The 23,163-nt window shown below is 37.9% G+C and overlaps 1 protein-coding gene across 19 annotated transcripts in view; it reads right to left on the reverse strand.

Annotated features, from left to right (window-relative positions):
* LOC306862529 (transcription factor 7-like 2) overlaps nt 1-23,163 on the reverse strand; it is a 55,723-nt gene that overhangs the window by 27,186 nt on the left and 5,374 nt on the right. For all 19 annotated transcript variants that reach the window (XR_013783569.1, XR_013783570.1, XR_013783571.1 and 16 more), the window contains exon 4: nt 150-264. Coding sequence is in view for 10 of the 19 variants with exons in the window: in XM_079405366.1 (XP_079261492.1) it covers nt 150-264 (115 nt within the window). In the remaining 9 variants the exon portion in view is untranslated. The remainder of the gene's footprint in view (nt 1-149; nt 265-23,163) is intronic.

Raw genomic sequence — 23,163 nt, forward strand, 5'->3', positions numbered from 1 at the left:
AAAAACACCCTTTTTTTGTGTTCCACTGACAAACTACAGCTCATGGGTTTGGACGGACATCATGAGAAAATAACAACACTGGTGTGTGTATTAGCTATATTACTGCTTTGAATGCAGCTCATCCGGAGAGATTTTAGATCATGTGTTACCTGGTTTCTGGCTGACGTCTGTGGGAATGTGTGGAGGACTGGGGTTGAAGTGATCGTAAGGCAGCAGCGGCGTCAGAGGATGCATCCCCTGCTGGACCACCGACACTTTGTTGGACTGCAAGAAACACACACACACACAATAAGATGCTGCTCAGTTGAAGTCTGATGCTTGAAAGCGGCGTGTGAGCGTGTCAGATGTTGAATACATTTACTGAAGGAATCAATGGGAAGGAGCCATTTGATCGATACGCCTTTGATGATCAAGGCCAGCAGCACAAGAGCTTGTTTGCTTTCATGTCTGTGTTTACAAATGGCCTTCAATAACTCATGTGAAATCCAGTTTGCTAATGCTAACAGCATGTTGTTTGACACGATGTGTCATGGCGGTTGCATGGCTGGAAGTAGCTGCATTTCTTGGCCAAACTTCTGACTGCTGCGCCTTTCATACGAGCGTCTTTTCATCTGTGCACATGTGTGAGAGACTTTCAGACTGCGTTTCCTACAGAATTTGAAAGATTTGCCACGCGTGGCCACATTTATGTGCAAAGCCCATTTTCTCCTTTCTTCATAATGAGTGCTCAGCATTAAACACCTGTAATCAAACCCAGGGATTAAAGCCACAATAAAGAAATCCTCTGGCTGATAGATATTTTCAAGCTATTCCATATACTGTCATTTCATTTCAATACTCGAGACCAATAGCATTTTCTATGGCCAGTAAGTATAATGTTCAATCTGTTTTCAATCTATGAAATAAAACTAAAAGCATTGCAAAAAAAGTATCAGTCAACCAAACAAATAATCAACCAAGTGCATTTTTTTAAATAACAAACTTTTTGTGACAAGTCAAATCATATTCCTGAAGCTTGGCTACACCATTATTGCAATTTATTGCTCTTGATATTGTAATAATGATTATTATTGTTTATTAATAAAATGCATTTAAAATGTTTGGGGAAAAAGGCACATCATAATCTTGTAGGTTATACACAGACAAAAGTTGAGAACATTTATGAATTAGTTTACTGCGTTTTTAATGTATCATAAAATCAAGACTTCATATTGGTTACATTACCAGCATGAAAAATAAAACAGCTATTTAAACTGGGAATAAAGCGAGCAAAAAACATGAAGAAGTGTACACTGGAGCATCAATCTCTTTGTCTTTCATGATGACAGACTTTACTAAAGTGCAGAATTTAGCCCACTAGACAGAACTCTAAACACCTCTGATTGGCTCGACATAGATGTGTGTGATTGGTTATAATGCTCAACGCTGCACAAAAACTATTGGATAAAAATGTATGCAACATAAGCAGATCGAAATGTAATGCTGCAATCAACACTTTTCAACATTTCTCTTTAATGGCTATTTAGTTTATTTAGCAGGGACATTTTTTGCCCCAGTTTCTTTAATTTGGGAGGCATTTCTGTTCATTTAGGTGCCATTTTTGCATCATTTTGCTGATGAACAACACAATATTTCCCCCGCACAAATACAAATGAATTCACTGCAGCGTGAGTCCAGTGTTCATATGGCATCAAACAAACATGGCTATTATATATCAGAGCACAAAATCTATTTGCATGCGATTCTTTCCTTTTATCCGGCGTTTCTTTGAACGACAATGCAGGCATGACTTGTTCTGAGGGTTCGGTCCTTTAATACTGACCACTGATGGACACGACGACCCGTGGGCTCCTCGGGTCTCAAACGCTGTCCCGTCTAATGTATTCTTTGCTTTAAAAATCTAAGTGCTTTTTTGAAGCGGAAATTAGAGGACCTTTTGGAAGCGAGCGCTTTTGAGTGTTACGTCTTTAATCTCCTGTTTGAGCACGGATGTGTTTGACGCATCTGAATGGGGTGCGATCATTTTACACACTTTATGTTGCCATTGATGTGGTCAAGAACGCTGAATCAGATGAACCTTTGGTCTCTATGATAATGCCTGGAGGAAGTATATTTAGGAGCGGTGTAGTACTCAGAACAACCCAATAGAAAAACCATTCAACACACCATATGCAGGAACATCCCTGAACAAAAGAAAGTTATTTTAGCTTTACTGTGCTAGGGTGCAAATTATAAATGATGAAAAATGAGCATTCATTTCATATTTTGTCAGTATTTTATCAGCTACAGGAATTAAACATGACGCTCATGTTCTCCAAAGAGCACTCATTCGATTAGCCACCAACAGAGAGAACGCTTATGCATCCTAAAACTATTTATTTCCAGGTTTAAATGAAAAAAAAAAACATCTTATCGTGATATTTTAAACTGACACCATTCAAACAGTGATGCAACAAAATTTATTTTTTACCAAAACTGAAATTAAAGTTTCCATTTAGATAAAAACAGACACTGACACAGTCAAAACACGGCATCAGAGAAACACTAGTTGAACATCTCTGTGTCTGTCAATGACTTAGGCCCCCAAAAATATTGGGTTGCATCACCACATTAGAGGATGCCATTGATTCACCATGAAGACATCAAGACGGTGAGATGCACGAGTTTCCACAAGCATCAGATCTTTTTTAGTCATTCTTTCAGGCACTGGACACATGAATAAAGAGGAACATGACATGAACACTCTGAGAAAGTCGTTTCGATCCTCAAACTGTGGCGCTCATCTGTGCTTCAGATTACTGTAACTGAGAAAAAACTCCATTTCCTGACTGAGTGAAAGTGAGATAAGCAAAATTTCCACAGTGGTCTTTAAAGGCTGTGCATCTATTCCTGTTGTCTTGAGGGTAAATGTGAGTGGTTTATTAGAATCGAGGTCAATTTCATTTCGATGCCTCTTAAAGAGACTAAAATCAGACAAGAGGTTATTGTGATGCTGCTGGAGCTACGTTACGCCTGACACCACGTCTCCCTGTGGCACCGCACCGCAATCTGGAAATAATTCTGCCAGATCTGTGAGATGGGGAAAATGAGTGCCACTTAGTTGGAGGTTTGACGAACTTCAAAGGAGACGCAGACATAACAACAGAGGCACGTTTAAACACACTCAACCCCCAGCCGCCGGCCCCCTCCGTCAACATGAAGAGACCGAGACCTCTGGTTTCATCTCATAACTGTTCATGCATATTATTATTTGCCAGACTTGCAGAGAGGTGTGCCTGCGTGCAACTTTTGGAAAGTCTCTAAAAATCCAAAACACAAATAGTGTCATTATCATTTATCTCCATTTACATTTATGCATTTAGTAGATGTTATTATTACAAAAGCAATTCATAGACATGAATTATATGCTCAATATTGTTCTCTCTTTGTTTGCATTCATGTCATTTCTACTCAATTTCTTGCGAGTCACCAGAAATTCAAATTCACAAGTGCACAGTCCAAAAAGTGCTATGAATTTATCACTGCAGCAACACACACACACACACACACACACACACACACACACACACACACACACACACACACACAGAGTCTGGTCAGCTATCCTTGTAGGGACTCTCCATAGGCGTAATGGTTTTTATACTGTAAAAACCGAATTTTCTATCGTCCTACACCAACCCTACACCTAAACCTACCCCTTACAGGAAACTTTCATTTTTGCATTTTTACTTTCTCAAAAAAACTCATTCTGTATGATTTATAAGCTTTTGTACCCATGGGGACCTCAGTTTAGGTCCCCCCCGTGACACGAGTCCCCATACGTCTGTGTGTATTCAGGATATATAAACCTGTATACACACACACACACACATACATATGCATGCACACACACGCACGCACACACACACACGTGCACGCACACACACGTGCACACACACGTGCACACACATGCACGCACACGCACACACACGCACACACACACACACGTGCACACACATGCACGCACACACACACACACACACACGCACACACATGTTGGGTTTCCATGTTTTATGGGGACATCCCATAGGCGTAATGGTTTTTATACTGTACAATCTGTATGTGCTATTGCCCTACACCAACCCTACACCTAAACTTAGCCCTCACAGGAAACATGCTGCATTTTTAGATTTTCAAAAAACTTTATGCTGTATGATTTATAAGCTTGTTTCCTCATGGGGACCAAAAAATGTCCCCACAAGATTAAGATTTACTGGTATTACTATCCTTGTGGGGACATTTGGTCCCCAGCACGTGATGAATACCAGGTGCACACACACACACACACACACACACACACACACACACACACGTGCACACACATGCACGCACACACACACGTGCACACACACACATATGCATGCACATGCACGCACACACGCTTATTTGACCATCTAAATGGGGAAATTACATATACTGCTATTGCTTTTATAAACACTATGACCTAACCCTCACCCTAACAGAACACGTTTACATCTTTACAATAAAAAAAACAACAAAAACTGAATTTCTTTGTATACTGTTTTTATGAATGAGGATGTCCACAAAAGGAGGTTTTGTCAAGTTTAGCTCAATTCTTGTGACACTGAAGACTGGAGTAATGATGCTGGAAATTCAGCTTTGCTTCACAGGAATAAAATATATTATTTAGCATTAATATTTAACTATATTATGATGATGTATATGTTTATATATGATTAAAGTAGGTACACACACACACACACACCAATATTAAATGTATTAATAAGGAATTTGTGTAAAAGTCTGTGAGCATAAACATAATTGCATAATAATTTATAGGCAGCAACAATAAAGTCCATCTTCATACAACAGAGACGAAGATTTAATGGCTTCAATTATGTGTTCTTCAAAATAATTTAATAAAACTTAGCTTGCTAAAACCAGATGAGTGATGAAGTGCTAACAGACAAAGAAGAGCTTATTCATTACAGCGTGACGCTTCGAAGCAATAACTCCGTCTTGTTTACAGTGTACGAGACGACATGAAGACAAATAACCACACACAGACCCACAAGAGTCCCAATCCGATCAAAACACTCCCCTCCCTGCGCTATAAAACAACTCCACGATTGTTTGTCCTGCGGTCTGGAGGAATCTGACACAAGTAAGCTTTGAATAGAGCATTATTATTGAAATAAATCATAAAAACACAGTCACATTAAAACAATCTCTTTAAAACCAGACAAAACTATTTATGGAGAAGCCAAATAAAAACAACTAAATAAACAGACAGTAAATAAAGACGAAACACTCTTGAAACCGTCGCAGATCAAACGTGTATGATAATAAAGCTAACCTTAACACAATGAAGTCAAGACTTGATTATTCAAAATGAAACACTTTGAATTTGCCGGGTATTTCTGAAGCTGGCCTCGGTGCCAGAGGGAAACACCTCGCCAGAGCAAAAAAACCCATCTCGACACTCAATATTACTTGGAAATGCAGAAAAAAATTAATTTGCTTACGCACTGACATGCGTTAAAAATGTTTGTGACAAAAGTGATGATTGAAATAGTCTACGGGGTATTTCTCTAGGTTTTTTTGAGGAGGTTTTATATTGAAAATAAAGCTAAATCTCTTGATCTGAACTGACATTTTCTTATTTACTACCTTAAGAATGTTCTTATCGGTTTCCTTGAGATTTGTCTGAAGAAAATACTTGGAATTAAAATAACCTCCGACTTGCCTTAAATCCCCAAAGGTGAGATGCTTAATAAATTTATCGTTTCAAATATTAAGCATTGCAACATTAAAAATAAGAAAATATTTGAGAAGCATTTATTTTTGCACATTATATATAATGCATAATAAAAGTAGTTTTAATGCATTAATTATGCCTTATAATGCATTGCATGATCTCACGAGTAACCACAGTTATAATATCATAATAATAATAATATATCATAATAATATATCATAATATTAGGGGTGCTCTGGTCAGGATTTTTGAAGCCAAAAGCAGTATCTGCAGATTCGATCACCGATACCGATCTTTTTAAAGCCTTCCAATCAAGATTTTTAGACATTTATTCAGGGCCTGAATTTCATTGAAAATGAATTCCCCTCTTAGGTAAATCTTGTGAGATGGGATTTTTTTAATTTGAGGGGTGGAGTTATGTATTTTTTTTTACATTTTTAAACATTTATATTTATCTCACCTAAATGTTTGATCATGCACTGGATTTTAGTTTTGACTATCATGCAATTGTTGCACAATAGCTTACACCCAGCACAAGCCTGATTTAGTGAGCTGTGTGCGAGGTGGCCTTTCACACCTGGTTCACACGTACTCCGTTTGCAGTGCGTGTGCAGTCCACGTGCGCTACATAATCATCAGATCGTGCATGCTTTCACACAGGAGTCCACTACTGATCCATGGCTGTTTACCACAAACACACCATTTATCCATTATTTTGATTTCAAATCCAAACATTGTTACTGAAAATGCTTTTTGCATTTACTTCTAGATTTATATATTAAGTTGCTAAAGCAATTGGCAAAACATTTAAACTACTTTTCTTAATTATCATTGACAGAAACAGTCAGCTCTACTGCATTTTCTTTTGCATTAAATTTTTTATTGCAAGCAGTCCTTCGTAAAGAACTTTGTTTTCGAACTCAACGAGTGCCATCTATTGTTGCCTTGTTTATCTAAAAGTGCTATTTTCCTTTGAATCTAGCCAAAAAGCCAAAGACTATGTGTTGACTGTGAAACACAGTACACTGTAAAAAAAAAAAAAAAACTTGTGCAAACATAAAAGTTTAAGGCAACCAGCTTCAGCAGATTTGTGAGTTCTTAACTTGTTGTTTTAAGTTTGCAAAACATAAAAGTTGAGAAAACTCAAAAATCTGCTGATTGCCTTAAACTTAAGTTTGCTCAACTTTTTTTTTTTTTTTTACAGTGACTTTAATTATATGCATTTATGGTGTAATTACTACATTTTCGTGTCAATCCATGTTCACACTTAATTTCAGCGCTTGCAGCGGAAACTGACTCGATCTCTGCACTGCTGCAGACGCACCGCTCCTGGGACGCACTGCCGGACCGCAACCGTGTGCAGTGTGAACGCTTTAATCCGTTATCATGAGCGTGGAAAAAATATGCACCGCAAATGGAGTGAACGTTATGTGTTTGTGCTGCTATGCGCACATAGTCTCCAGGAATTGCGCGAGCGCTGAATGGTTAAAAAACACTAGCAAGAAATAAAAAGAAATGCAATTTGTTAACTTTAGTGACGATGCGACACTTCCTCAATTGTGTAAGCGACAATTCCTGTGTCGACTGTGCAGCTCGCTTATACTCCAGACACAATGTGATTTGAAGCCATTTGTGCATTTTGAGAGAGAACGAAAGAGTGATTCGCTCGGTGATTCGCTCATGCTGTTTGTGAAATTATGTTTCACAGAAAGTTTTCAAATTACTTTAAGTTGTTTAATGAAGAAATATGAATTGTACCTCACCTTGAGCATTATAATTATTTTACCCACACTGGACATCTGCTGCACGTTGTGCCAAACCTCTCACAGCAGACGTGTCATTTTTGCGATCGGCCTTTATAGAGACGGCCGATTAAACATCCCAAAGCGATTTTCGGCCGATAGTGATCGGTAGCCAATCAATCGGAGCACCCCTACATAATAGAGCTGTGCAAGTAATCGAAATACGGTTTCGATTTTGATTTCGGCCTCCAACGATTATGAAAATACAATAATTGAGATAAAACGATTATTGCGCCCCATTGTCCTCCATAAAAGCCCAAATTCACGTGCAAAATCAGTAAAATCATGTAAACATGAATTTTGCAAAACAGGACATGCTTGATTTATTCAAGTTGTTTAGATTTATTAATATTTTTAAAAGCGGTGATCTTGCGCTGTTCCTCAGGAGGATTTCTGTGATGCGCTCAGACGAACACAACATGGACACGTAAAGCCAACTTTTAATTAAGCACCTAAATGGTCAAGTACACGCAAAAATGGGTCAAAATGCGTCGCTTAGTGATTATTCGCGTAAACACTCGTTGGTCATGTAATAAATGAACGTAAACAGCTGAGAATGAAAATACATGTGTAAGAGTAAATTGGATCCGTGCGACTCTTAAAGAGACAGCGAGCTATATTCCTGCTGCCGAATGTGTGCTTAATATTAATCAAACAACAAAAGACAAAGACAAAATCACTAAGGACTTTTGTAGCTTTAATAAATAACAAATGAAGTTTAATTCTTACAGTGAAGAATATGCAGTTTTATTTTAAATTAGATTATTCGTATATATCGCCATCTTTAAAATAAATCATACATTTGGTCATATGGCCCACTCATAATCGTGTTAAATAATTGTGATTACAATACTGACCAAAATAATCGTGATTATGATCTATTCACTTTTTTCAAGTATGATGCATTAAAACTTAAACAAACCTTCAAATATTATAATGCATTTTAACAATTATTTATGAAAACATACAATGCATTACAACTTACATTATGAATGCATTATACACAAGGGCTTCAAATAAAGTGTTACCAAATTTCTCTTTATTGGTTATTTGCAATGGTTGCATCCTGCTGCAGAAGAAAAGCAATAAAGCTTGCAAGGACTGTCCATTTAGCAGGTTAATGAGAGAACACAAACTACACTATGTTTCCCATACTCTTACTTTTGTTCCTCTGCCACGATTCTTGATTTTTTTTCACAGCCCAAATCGCTCAAACGTGCATCACGTCATAATTACGGCTTCATTATCTCGTGTGCTGGAGCTTCCCAAGGCATCACGAGACCCGTGGCTGTTTGGACTTATCGTACACACACCTTTCCTTCACAGCTCTGTTGCCAGCAGTTACGATGATGATAATTACAGCATCACAACAGCGCAGTAGCCACAGATGAAAGAGACCAGAGACTCTACGAGTTGAGGTGAGGCAGACGGGAACTGTTGGTGGTAATGCCTCTGGGAACAGGAGTGTGTGTGTGCATGTGTGTGTGTGTGTGTGCATGTGTGTGTGTGTGTGTGTGTGTGGAGGAAGTATCATTGGACGGCTCTTTACTAATGGCTACAACATCAAAGGCTTGAGCCTGAAAAAGGACGGGGGGGAAGTGTGAGACTAACACCTAATACACCCTCAAAACACAGAGAAACAGCAAAGTTTTAACACTGAACTCAGACGAGGTTATCACGCTCCATCCATACATATCATACTGCAATCATAAACAGATAAAACTCCCTCTTTCCGGTTCACGTCACTTACACCTTCTCATAAAAAAGAGTGCTTACTTGCATTGAATGTGCAGTACACTTCAAATCTTACATTTATTTTTGAAATAACTGTACTTGCAGATAATATAATATTAATGAAAACAAAGCCTCCTGTTGTCCACAACAATATTCAAAAGGTCCATGGCTTTCCCAGTTGTCCGATTTTCTTTAAAATATTTGTATTCAATTTATACCCAATGAAATACTGGAGACTGGCAAAACTAGAAATATATATAATTTTTACTCAATTCATACACAAAATATTTTAGAACTTGGTAAAACACATTGATTTTACTAGTACTTCAGATACCCAATCAAGAAAAAAGCTGTCGATCAAACCCTGCAGAAAAATCTCAAACAGCGTTCAACAGCTATAGGACTGGATTTCATCCGTGGGGAAATGATCTGCTTGACAAAAGATCCTTTACAGAAAAATGTCAAAGTTAGTTTAGACCCCAGTTCTCACTATATTAACTAATTGTTTATTAGCATGCATATTACTAGCATATTGGCTGTTTATCAGTACTCATAAAGCACATATTAATGTCTTATGCTGCATGATCATATTTCAGATCCATTAATCCACCCCTTGCTAACTATTAATAAGCAGCAAATTAGGAGTTTATTGAAGCAAAAGTCTGAGAATTGGACTTTAAAGTGTGACCAAAATAAAAAGTTACATTAATAACTGTGCTCCTAGCTCTTTTTGATGTGCAAACCTATGACAAGCATTATGAAGAGACATCAATGAACGCATGAGACATCAGAGCAGGTTATGAGTGTATTTCCAGCTGTCATGTTTGTCAGAGCTCATGAAACTCATGACCAGAGGGGTCAGAACAGGACTTGTGTCGTTTCACAATCCTATGAAAAAACAAGCTGCTTTGATTGTCACAGAGCGAAATCATATTTTCAAGATGGAATCATGAGGAATGTGGTTTGAGCGTGGAAGAGACAGATCTGTTGAAATCAGAGAGCAGCACAGCCTCAAATATGCATGGACGGGGGAACCAGGCCCTTTCATGTAGTAATTTATTCCCTCTGATTAATTCACGTCGCTCTACTGGATGCCACCCGCTGGGATGGGCCCTCGCACCCCACACAACACGGCCCCGTTCCCATGGCTACGGCAGCCTGTGGGGTCCGTCCTCAAACCTGAGCTCGGTGACACCAGGAGCGTGCAGGAGTCCCATTCACAAGCGTTCCCACTCCTGCAGCTTTCACAAGGACCATCACTAGCCCAGCTGTCCAAGTGCTGTTTTACACGGTCAAGCTCCAAAAAGGACAAAAATGGTTCAAAACCATTGTACCATGTGTAGTCAGTGTAACAGTGAGTAAATGATGAAAGTTTATCTTTTAAAACATAATGAAGCACTGAAATGATTAAAAAGACTTGTAGGCCCAGCAGTGGATATGACTGAATAAACTGCAGGAGAATATTACACAGGGAGCCTGCAGACATTTCTTAGTCTGCATTTTTCTAAAAGTTGACATTTCTTCCTTTTCACAGCATGCAGACGTGATGTTTAGTCTGTGATAAAGTTCCTGAAGCTGTGACGTCATTACGCCGTTACTCACGGACCTCAGAGATGCTTTTCTAATTATCGGCGCTGAGCTCAAACCGTCTCAGATGTGGCTGCAGATATCAATCATATTAAACCAGAGGAAGGCAGCTTGAAGCGGCCTGATCCTGTGGCTTCATGATGAAGAAAATGTTTTTGGATGCTTTGTATGCTTGCTTACCAAACTCCCAATGGCAAAGGCCCATGTTTTTGATTTACGCTGCACAAGAAATAAAGACTGCCATCATGAGCAGGATAGGGAAGTTATGAAGTTATTATGTATGTGTAATATATAGATATATTATATACACATATACATACACACACACACATACATATACATATATATAGACAGTGTTTTAAACCTAACAGAGCACTAAATTCTGATCAGGTGGGAAGAGGAAGAGTCATAGGAACTTTCATCTGTGACATCACTTCCTGTTGCAGCATGAGATAATACATCCTGACATGGGTTATTATCTGTGCCTTTGCCACAGACAGCAGATCTGGACTGACGTCAAACACCCACACGCTCCAAGCTGCAGAGAAAACAGGTCAAGACGACCATCTCAGTCACGCCAGACGAGGTGCTCTGGCTGCTTGCCGGGGTGTTTTGAGAAAATGGGATGTATTTGGAGACTTGCTGATCAACTCAATAATAAACTTCAGATAAACTGTCTCTTAGTGAGATGCAAAGCGTGATGCTTTGACTTCTGTTGGCACTATTTTCATTGGAAGAGTTCAAACTAAATTGAAATAGGGACGTAGATGGTTCAAGTACACTACCAAAGCCAGTAAAAGAGCACGCTTCACAATAACATTTTGATTTCATTATTTGAAAATAAACAAATAGAATTGCTAATAGCATGTGTAATTAATACATTTATTACATAATACATAAATAATCCATTAAAACTTCCAAAATAGCAGAAATCACAAAATCTTCTTAAACAAGTTACTAAATCTCTTAAGATAAATGAAAAGAATGTTCCTTAGTGTAGTTTTTGAAAAATGATAAATCATTCTCTCTTGAAAATATGAGGGGTTCTGGTGTTTTCTGATTGTATGGCGGATCTTGCTCGATGAGTAACTCAAACACACATTATTTTCATGGCAGCTGGCTGTGATGAGTTCAATACTCGGTGGTAGTGTTTTTTAAATAGTTAATTTCTAAAAATCCTGTCTGGGGATGAAGATGAATGTGCAATTTAGCAAAATGTCACGTTACACTCAGAAAAAAGGTACAAAAGCTGTCACTTTTGTACCTTTTAGGTACTAATATATACACTTTAGGTAATAATATGCACCTTTAAGATACTAATACAGACACTTTAGGTATAAAAGTATAGCTTTTGAAAAGGTTCCATCCAGTGACAGCTTTTGTACCTTTTTTTCTGAGAATGCATCATTATTTACATGATCAGTGTCACTTTAGAGCACTTGTTCACATCTCTAGTTATAGTCATATTTGTTATATGTAGCTAGTGTTATGTTGTAATGATTTACCTTTGAAACAACCCAATAAATTCATTAAACACCTTGGGGATTTAAGACAAGTTAATAATAATTAACAATAATAACAGTCTGTTATGGTTTGTAATAACAGTCTGCTCTGGAATTCAAATCCTTCTTAAAGAGACAGTTCACCTAAAAATGAACATTTATTCACCCTCATGTTATTCTACACCTGTATGAGTTTCTTTCTTTTTAAAGTAAATATTTTGAAGAATCTGGGAAACCGAACAGCTCCTGGTAGCCACTGACTTCAATAATATGAAAAAAACAACAACAATCCTATGGAAGACAATAGGGACCAGAAACTGTTTTGTTACCCAAGATTTTCCAAAACATCATCTTTTGTGTTCAACAGTAGAAACAGGTGTTTGGTGTGAAAACAGTCCTGCATCTTCACATCTCTGTGGTCTTCTGATCTGTAGATGTGGTTCAGGTTATAGGATCTCTTCACCTGTTTTATGTTCCAGCAGGTGAAAATGTAAAATAGTTTGACTGAATATCAAACATCATACACAACGGTGTTCATCATCTGCCAGCCGCTAGTGAAGGAGCCAGCTCTAATGTGTCTGAAGAGCAGTTTGATTAAAGGAGCATGTTGAGCTCTCTGAAGATCTGCTCGTGACCATTATAACACCTTCACTCCTCGCATCAATTAAAGCCTCGTCCGATTGGCTCTCGTGTCCTCTATTAGCACGCTGCAGCCTGATCCTCTGCTCTTTAATCTCTCGTCATGTTTTTATCGACTGGAGTATTGATTTGATGTTCAGACTTTCATCTCCCACGGCTCAGAGGGCTCGTGTTATGGAGCTTCTTTAACCCTTTCATGTTGCGGAGGTTGGATACATTAGATACACGCAGTTACACGACAACGGCCTCATCGCTGAAGACAAGCACTTCTACTGTATATGTGACCCTGGAACTAAGTAGCACGGGTATATAGCCAAAAACACATTGTATGGGTCAAAATGATCTTTCATGCCAACAATCATTAGGATATTAAGTAAAGATATTTCTGATTAGTAATATGCATTGCTAGGGACTTCATTTGGACAACTTTAAAGGTGATTTTCTCAATATTTAGATTTTTTTGCACCGTCAGATTCCAGATTTTCAAATAATTGCATCTCGGCCAAATATTGTCCACAAACCATACATCAATGGAAAGATTATTTATTCGGGATGTATAAATCTCAATTTCACAAAATTTACCATCATGACTGGTTTTGTGTGTCCAGGGTCACATATATAGGTATAACGGACATGATTGCAGGTGAATCTTAACTATAAACCTATAAACATAAACCTGTAAATCATTCATTACGACTGCCATCTCTGCTCCTCAAATCTGATTGGCCGATTGGTGTTTCGAGAGTGCTGATGTAAACATTGCCTGGTGAAATGCAAAGCTTGATGCTTTGGCTTCTTTTGCCACTATTTTGATTGGAAGAGATGAAATATACAAACTAACCAGCCAATTTTTGTCTGAAATAGGGATGTAGATGCTTCAAGTACACTAGTGTTGTCACTAACACTTCAGTAGTCGCTACCAAAGCCAGTAAAAGAGCACGCGTCACAATACAAATTTCGATGCAAAAAAACTATGTATGCTAATATTTGCTTATGTTCAAATACTGAAATAATGCATTTACAATTAAATAGATTTAATTATTAGCATGAAGCTTTGAATATTTTTCAATTAAGTAAATCTTGCTTTAAATGAACAAAAAGAGAAAAGAAAAACAATTCTGACCCCTGATTGGCTACTGCATTCATGTGTTCAACAAACATCTCTATGATTGGCTACAATGTTCAACGCTGCAAAAGCACATTGCAAACAGAAACCTTTGACGCTCTTCAGAGCACAAAAACAAATACGCACAAGAGAAAGCACTTGTCTGTAGCTCATGAAATCAGTTTGAGTTTTTCCCCAATTCGGTTTATTGGTTGTTTTGCATTTAGTTTTTTCTGGATTCTGTTTTTATAAATGCATTTTTATAAATCAAAAAACGTATAATCAATTGAAATCATCTTTAACAAATTATTAACTTTTTTAACAACAATAGGGCCCTATGAAATAAGTACAAATTATATTTTATATTTTCAAAAATGCTACTTCCTTTCATTTTTATGGATTTTGTGCTTAAATACAAAATGATTACCAAAAACCGTGTTAATAAGATGAATGCATGAAACTTTAACAGTTTAATTAATGCTTTAAAATGTTAATCAAATTAAAATTGAACCATTCCTTTACTAGTGCTGCACAACAGAGGTTTAGCAGTCCCTACAAGATTTTGTGATTCTGTGATCGCTGAATTTATTGCAAAATCAAGCAAACTCCGCAATTTTTGCAAGAGCTCGCAAATTTTAGACGTGTCCCGTGACGTCATCGCAGTGCACATTCAGTCAAAGAAAGGTTGTTTCTCAGTTTGAAGAATGGAAGGAACAGCCTTGTGTTCTCATCATGCCCGATTTACAAGAGCTACAGGACAAACGAACCGAAAGCGAAACGAATCGCTATATAACGTGACACGTTATACGCAGCACTGGGAGATACAGTGAAGAAAGTAGTCTCAATAACATCACTGTCAAATATTGTCAGAAGCATTCAAATTCAGCGCAGAATTCTGTTAAAGCTACGGATATCAGAACAAGCGCCACTGATGGTGATATATATATATATATATATATATATATATATATATTTTTTTTTTTTTTTTTATAGACATTACGAATGACAGTAATAAAACTTAATTTTATCTGTATCTGAACTACCCAGACAGCACAAGTAAATCTGTAAGACGTCTGCTAAAAATCTGGCAAACATCTGCCTTGTAATCTGATGAACGTCTCAGAAGCAGTTTTACATGCGTTCTAATAAATGTCTATTTGACATCTGACAGGAAACGTCTTAGAGACGTATTGCAGATGAGCAAACACCCTAAAAATACGTCTTGCATATGTAAATGCAGACATCAAATAGACATCTCTGAGATGTACATGTGCGATTAGGGTGAGCGCTTTACTGTCAGGTGCTGGTGCCACCTTCTGTAGAGCTTAATGGCACTGGTGTCCTCAAATATTACTCTGGAGCCCTACAGATTACACATTTACTTTTTGTATGAAAATTTCATGCAAAGTCGTGGCAAATAATGTTTTTGCATTATTTTAACTCATCAAAAACTGTTTAACTTTTTAAATTCTTGATTTTTTAAAGTTGGTTTAATGTAATTTAATTTGAAATGACCAAGTTGATTATACTTAATAATTTAAGGCAGCAACTGAACTTATGTTTTTAAGTTGAAATAGGTAGAATCACCAACTGCTGTGATAATTTAAAAATTCATAATTTAAAAAGCGGTTATCTGTAGCAGATGAAGTTTTGCGTCACATTCTGCGGGGTTTGCACTAAAATATCCGTCGACTGAATTCAGCGCATGGGGATTGGAGAAGGATGTGGCCAAGCGGTCTCAGCGAAGGAGGTATCAAGCAAATCGATCATTTGGACAAATAACACAGCAAGCCACCTTACCATATAATTTTGGGATAAAACAAAGCCCCTAAAGACTGCAGTCCATTGAAACGGGATGTGACCCTCCCCTCCAGTCACTCTGTCCCGCTCCGAACACTGCATCCTATTTGTCCTGTGGTCAGGCGCATTGTTTGATGATGATTTGTAATGTAAATATGAGGTTTTCTGCCTCCTCCGAGCGAGCCGGCTCTGGATTCGCCTGCCCCTGCATCCCATAATTGCCAGTGACTTCCACGAACGGCATCCCGGAGCCAAGACGCTAATGGAGAGCAGCTCCGAGCTGCCAGTAAATGTCTCTGTCTGACGTCGAGCGCAGCGCGGGAGTCTGCAGCGTTTCATTAAAGGCCAACAGCAACATGGGAAAGAGCAGCATGCAGAGCTGTGGCCCACCGCGCTCCTCATAGAGTCATACAGACAAACACATCATCCTCATCCTCCACTGGCGGGACGCTTCTATAACACACTGCCGAGGGTCAAAAACCTCAATCAAGTGTCCATCACTACATTTTTCCAGTACTAATTTGCAACAGTTTTGTTCTTAGATACACTATAAGAAATGTCTGTAAAAATACAGCCCCAGTGTAACTGTGTATAACGGTGTTAATATCGAGGAATACTCTGTATTGTTTTTTACAGGCGTTGTAACCATATCTTAAATTATGCATTGAATATTGCATTTTAGGATTGAAAGAAAAAGTGCTGCTAATTTTCTGCAGGGACATTATCCATTTTTCCAGGCTTCTTTAATATTACTATATATATATATACAGAGAAACTGCAACACTGAAATAGTTTTTTTAAGGTAAGTGGTTGCAAACTATTTATTTTAGTTACATTTAAATAAAAAAAAATGTTGAAAGTTAGTCAACTAAATTTGTTTATTTAAATGTAGCTAAAATAAATTGATTGCAACCACTTACCTTAACTTAGTAAATTCAATGAATCATTTTTTGAGTGAACTAAAAGAAGGCTGAAATAGAATTGTCTCGAATAAACATACAACTTTGAAAATGTTATTACTTTTACAATTGTATCATTTTTTACTGTGCAGTTTAGCAGTGCAAACGACATGATAAAAACAGCACAGTTCCCTTACAATGACTGATATTACTCTACCAACAAACATCCTATCAAAAGTGGAGTTAACTACACATCTTCAATAGCTGTACTACTACTATAACAAGAGTCGGTGAAAACTTGCATCTTGTTGTCTGTGTTTGCAGGCTGCTTTGTTTTTCAGGTGAGGAGTGAAGGCTCAGTCATTTTCCATGGTAAACCACAAGATCTTACCGCACACAACTGTACTCAAACAACCAAACATACACAAAGCCTTCAGCAGGTCTGTCAAAACACACCCACCTACCCTTCACATCCCACAGACTCGAGCAGACCCTCAGACCCAGTCACACAGCAACAACCGTTCTGTCCCAAAAGCCTCTCTGGTTTCCTTTCATCAGAAAGGCAGAGCGTTCACATGCAGAACATTTGGCTGCAGAAGATATAATTAAAAGCAGGAATCGGCATAAATTAACCACGAGAGTGAGGCTCGGGTCTAAATCAAAAGCAAATACTGTCATAGTTTGGATCTGACACGTTAGTCTTTAAAGCTGGCCGGGATGACACAGGCTGGATGAGCTCACCCCGCCGTAAATCTCACTCATATTTGTCAGGAGATGAGCTTCATCGGCCGTTAAACAACAGGGAGTCGGCATAAAGCCTTTTAAACTGAATCAGCTCTGTTTAAGACAACAATCAGAGTCACAGAAAAGAGCAGCAGAAATTTATATGGCCATAAAGTAAGATGAAATTCTGATGCTTGCAATTTAAATCAATGAGATCTTTGCATAAAATGATAGAAATATTAGTTGTCGCTCTATATCTCCCATATGTCTTAGATGAGATTTAAATGATCCGAACATATAATGCAATGCAATAATGACTGATAGATGAGCAAATAAGCCTTCCTCAAAAGCCTGATGATCATATTTGAGACTCACTGGATTTTCTAAAATATGATATCTGGATAATCAAGTGAAGCTTTTTATAGTAACGTTTCATATATTAGTAAATTACTAACAAAATATTCGGTTTAATTCTCACTATTAACTATTAACAAGTCACTTAACTCCTAATTTGCTGCTTATTAATAGTTAGTAGTTGTTACTTTAGGATTAGGGATGTAGAATATGGTCATGCAGAATATGTGCTTTATAAGCACTAATAAACAGCCAGTATGTTAATAACAGGCATGCTGAAAAACGACTAGTTAATAGTGAGAATTGGTCCCTAAACTGAAGTGTGACCCTGGACCACAAAACCAGTCATAAGGGTCAATTTTGTGAAATCAAAGCTGAATAAATAATCTTTCCATTGATGTATGGTTTGTTATGATAGGACAATTTTTAGATGAGATGCAACTATTTGAAAATCTGGAATCTGAGGGTGCAAAAAAAATCTAAATATTGAGAAAATCTCCTTTAAAGTTGTTCAAATGAAGTTCTTAGCAATGCATATTACTAATCAAAAATGAAGTTTTGATATATTTACGGTAGGATATTTACTAAATATCTTCATGGAACATGATCTTAATATCCTAATGATTTTTGGCATAAAAGAAAAATTTATAATTTTGACCCATACAATGCATTATCAGAGCTACAAATATACCTGTGTTACTCATGACTGCTTTTGTGCTCCAGGGTCACATATGAGAAAAACAGAAAATTAAATAATGCACTATACACAGATGTATAGATGTGTATGAAAAACTGTAATTTTTTAAATTAATGTACACAAAAGTGATTTATGTGCAGTTTACAAATAAACTAATTTCGAGTTCTATGTATAAAGTATTGGGTTAACAACATCCATGAAACTTTCCAGTCAGAAGGCTCGATCGGCCCGCGGACACTCGATCGCAGACTTCGCAGTCCTCCAGCCGTGAAACGGTTAAGGAAGAAAAGCGAGCGCCTGTGACTGTTTAAAGTCGTTCGCAACAAGGTGCACCAGGTGCGACGCGTGGTTACCAGCCTCTGTGTTTACTGCTGACTCCCTTCCGCAAGCAGGCAGCTCGACACCGTGTTTACTCCACACCCCTCCACCCACAGCTCCTCCGAGCATCAGATAAGACGCAGACAGAGAGAGAGACGGAGGGAAACACTCGCGCTCTCCTCCTCCAGCGGCTCCTGCACCAGCGTTTGCATTGTAGTAAAAGCGCAGTTGCACAAATACTCACACACAAATACTCACACGCATAACCACAGCACACCTCACTCTCACTGAGACAGAGAAAGCTCTGAGATCACTGCGCACAGGATGTAGGATGTATGTCAAGTAAACGCGTGTGCTGATGAAAACAAACGCACACGCCGTTTGAAAGAGCGCCCAACGAGCCATTGTCGTCATGCAGCTACATAACTGTTCATGAAGGCAGAAGCGGGGGGTTTCCCTGAAAAAAAATGCACCCTGAAAACGGGGACTTCTCAGAAGAGACTTACTTTTATGTTTGTCGTTAAAACATTATGCGTTCCTCTTTTTTTCCTCAAGATCCAAGACCTCGGTCCCATAAGCGCAGGGCTATTTTTAGCAGCGAAATGCTTTCCAGTTGGCTCGATGCGATCATAAGGGGGGGAAAAACCGCACGGAAAACCACGTTTCCATAACATCTGAAAGGCAGCGGGCAGCAGATCTGGGATGTCCCTACTTTTAAAGCGATCGCTTTGCGGTAGTGTTTCGCCTCCAGCTGTCTGCATTTCCACGGGCCGCAGGTACAGAGCCTTCATAACGCTCTTCCTCTCTCTAACGATCCACAATCCTGTGAGCAAAACCAGATTTACAGCTTCTGAGCAATCAAAAAATGTCATTTATTACTCGTTACTAGTTACTCCGGTTACACTTTAGTTTAAGGTCACATGAAAAAATACTAGAGTAATTTATAGTAAATACTACGCTATAGTAAGGTTCAAAAACACTAAGTACTTGAATTAATTTGTTGTGGTAATTCTATAGTTGCTGTGGTAATATAACAACTATAGTAATACAAACAAATTACGTTTACTACAACTATAGGGTATATTACACTACAATACACTATACAGTAAAAAACTATACTACAGTTTATCAGTTCACTATAGTTAATACTACAGTATGCCGTAGCATTCATTAACAAAGTGTTGTAAGCCATGGACAGCTGACTCCTGAAGATTTTGATATTCTTCATGTTCTGTGTGGTCAGTCAAATTCTTACATTTAATCAATAAAGTCAATTAGAATAATAAGACATTTGGGGTGTTACCAAACAAATAAAATCATTATCAACAAAATTCATCTTTGCAATGCAGAGGAAACACAGAAGCTGCATCTGAAGAGGCGTTCAGATGGATGTATTTACACACCGTTTAATGCAGGACATGAATGCATTTAACCTGCAGTTACAAAAGCAGAAATAATGTTTTCATATTTTAATCTTAAAACGTTGAATATTTGAAATTATTTTAAAACTTTAAATGTGAAATTAAAGCCGCCAGTAGGTGGCAGCAAGTGAATAAGTGAATTATTGCGATTGAACCGAATCATTTAAACGGTTGATTCATTCAGGAACGAAACACCATCATGTTGCTCAGAGATGCAAAACAGCGCTGTGGCTGTGTTTGGAATTATTTTTGTTGTCGAAATAGAGCAAAAATAATCAATATGGTGTCTAAAACGTAAGTCTATTAATATTAACTTATTGATTTTAGCCTATACAACAGTTCAATCAACATCACATTTGTGGTTGATATTGAAATTCAGCGATGACTAATCTGAATGCCTCCGATTGGTCACTGCATTCCTAAGCTCAACAGAATTGTGTGTGATTGGTTATAATTAGCAATGCTGTAAAAACACATAAAAAATCAAATAAGCTGTCTGATCACGGACTTAAACATCATAACACCGAGATCACAGGAGCAGCCCAGTGATGTGGTCGACAGTTCAGCGCCACAGATCAGGACACACTAGAGAGTGCTGACATGGTGGCCAAGTAGGTTAGTCACCCATCCTGTTAACCTCTGTCCCAAAAGACATGGAAACCAAACACAATAATAAGCAGGTGACAACAGCAAGTACTACAGAAAGCTCTCCTGATCAAAGTAGCAGGCTGTCTGTTAGTGATCAGTTTAATGGCTTTATATATAAAACACCAACATTCATGTAAAGCAACTTGACGACAAAGAGATGAGCAGAAAACTGCTGAACTATAAAAAACTATTACAACTTGCAAAAAGCACTTCCAAGTAGCTTAAACAGTTAGTAGAGGTGTTTTGTGTGAACTAAACAAGAATGCTCCAAATGTGTTTGTATTGAACTTTCTGAGTTGAATCATCTGAACAAACAATTTGACGTAATGTTGTGCAAGTTCCCATCATGCATTGCTGCTTGGGAAAAAAATAGGTGGTATCTGTTGCTAAAAAATTATGTTAACACTTTATTTTAGGGACCAATCCTCACTAATTAACCAGCTTCATATTGGCTGTTTATTAGTACTTATAAAGCACATATTAATGTCTTTTTCTGCATGATAATATTTTAGTATCCATTAATCCACCCCATACCTAAACTTAACAACTACCTTGCTGACTGTTAATAAGCAACAAATTATGAGTTTATTGAGGCAAAAGTAATAGTCAATAGTGAGAATTTATGCCTAAACTAAAGTGTGAGCAAAATTGCTTTATATTCTGCTGGCTTAATTTGTGCTGCTCCTGCCTTTGTCAGTGTTTGTTGGTTCATATTTTTCCTGAATGGACATGATTAATGATGAACGGATGGATCTATTATATTCACCTGTCAGGGTAATACTGTACATGTGCCTGTAGCTTTAAGAGTCAAATTCTGCTCATATCATGTAGTGGAAAGAAAGAAAGAGAAAAGAGCGCGCTAAATGCTGAACAATCTTCAGTTACTCTCACAAAAACAAACTTTAAATTCAAATTAAAAACTTGAATTTTTAAAATCACTTAATTATTATATATATATATATATATATATTTTTTTTTTTTTTTTTTTATCAAACCCAAATCTTCCAGACAGATCAGTGCTACAGAATCATCAGCTTTACAAACAGATTACATGATTCCAGTTGTGATCGATTATCTTAACGGGACAGTTCACCCAGAAACCAACATTCTGTTCCAGACATCATATCTGTGATGTAACATCCGTCGTATCATGACATTATGCTAAGGTGACCAGATTTCTTATGGTTGACAATATGACACGATATGAGAAATCTAGAGATCTATATAGGCCTATTATAAATACAAAATTACAAAAACTAAGACAAATACAATAGAGATACAGTTTAAATAACCTCGTTTTTCAAATACAATAGGTTTATTTAACATGTATGAATAACATTTTGTTGTTTGATTAACATTAATGACAGACTTGTATTTAATTAGGCTGCTGTCCCTTTAAAACCGAATGCATGGACTGTAATTACTGACACATATGACACACATTCCCCCACCTGTTTATGTTCACTTAAGCCATAGCAAACACTGTATTTATGTGAGATACAACTGTGTGTGCATTTGACAGTTCAATTTGACAATTCAGGCACAAGGTGAACTGATCGTGCATGTTAATCGATAATGAATCGTGATGGGATGGTAATTTTGTTCTACGACGAGCTTGGTTACCTTTAATTATAGGCTGTTTTGGCTTAACTCAGTCGTAAAGAAATTTTATGGGACAAAACATGATTTTAATCAAAATTAGTCGGGATGCTAAAAATAGAGCTGAAAAACGGGACGTCTGGACACCCTACATCATGCAGACCTGTCCTTTAAGGTCTCTGCCCCTCATAAACGCACAACCAGAGCAAAAGAACAGGAACTATGAATTCTGGGGCACATGCTGAGTTTGTCCCACAAGAGCCTGTGCTGCACTTCCCACTGCTGGGGTCAGCCAACGCCCCCAGCACCCCGAATTAGTGCCGGGCCAGACCTACTGGAGCCTCAGCAGCCACATGGGGCGGCACACATGGGTGTGATCACACGGCCTAATCCCGCTCCCATCTGATACCCATCTACCAGCAGCACGACTGCCACAGCTGGGTACGGCCCAACACACACACACACACACACACACGCTATCACAGGAGGTTTAAGACTCTTCGTTTCCACTGAAACCTTGCTCAAAACAACTACGAGACGTCACAAATCAGTGGGAATCTACGGTGAAATGATTGAA

This window comes from Barbus barbus (assembly GCF_936440315.1).
Source record: "Barbus barbus genome assembly, chromosome: 43".
Classification (NCBI taxonomy): Eukaryota; Metazoa; Chordata; class Actinopteri; order Cypriniformes; family Cyprinidae; genus Barbus; species Barbus barbus.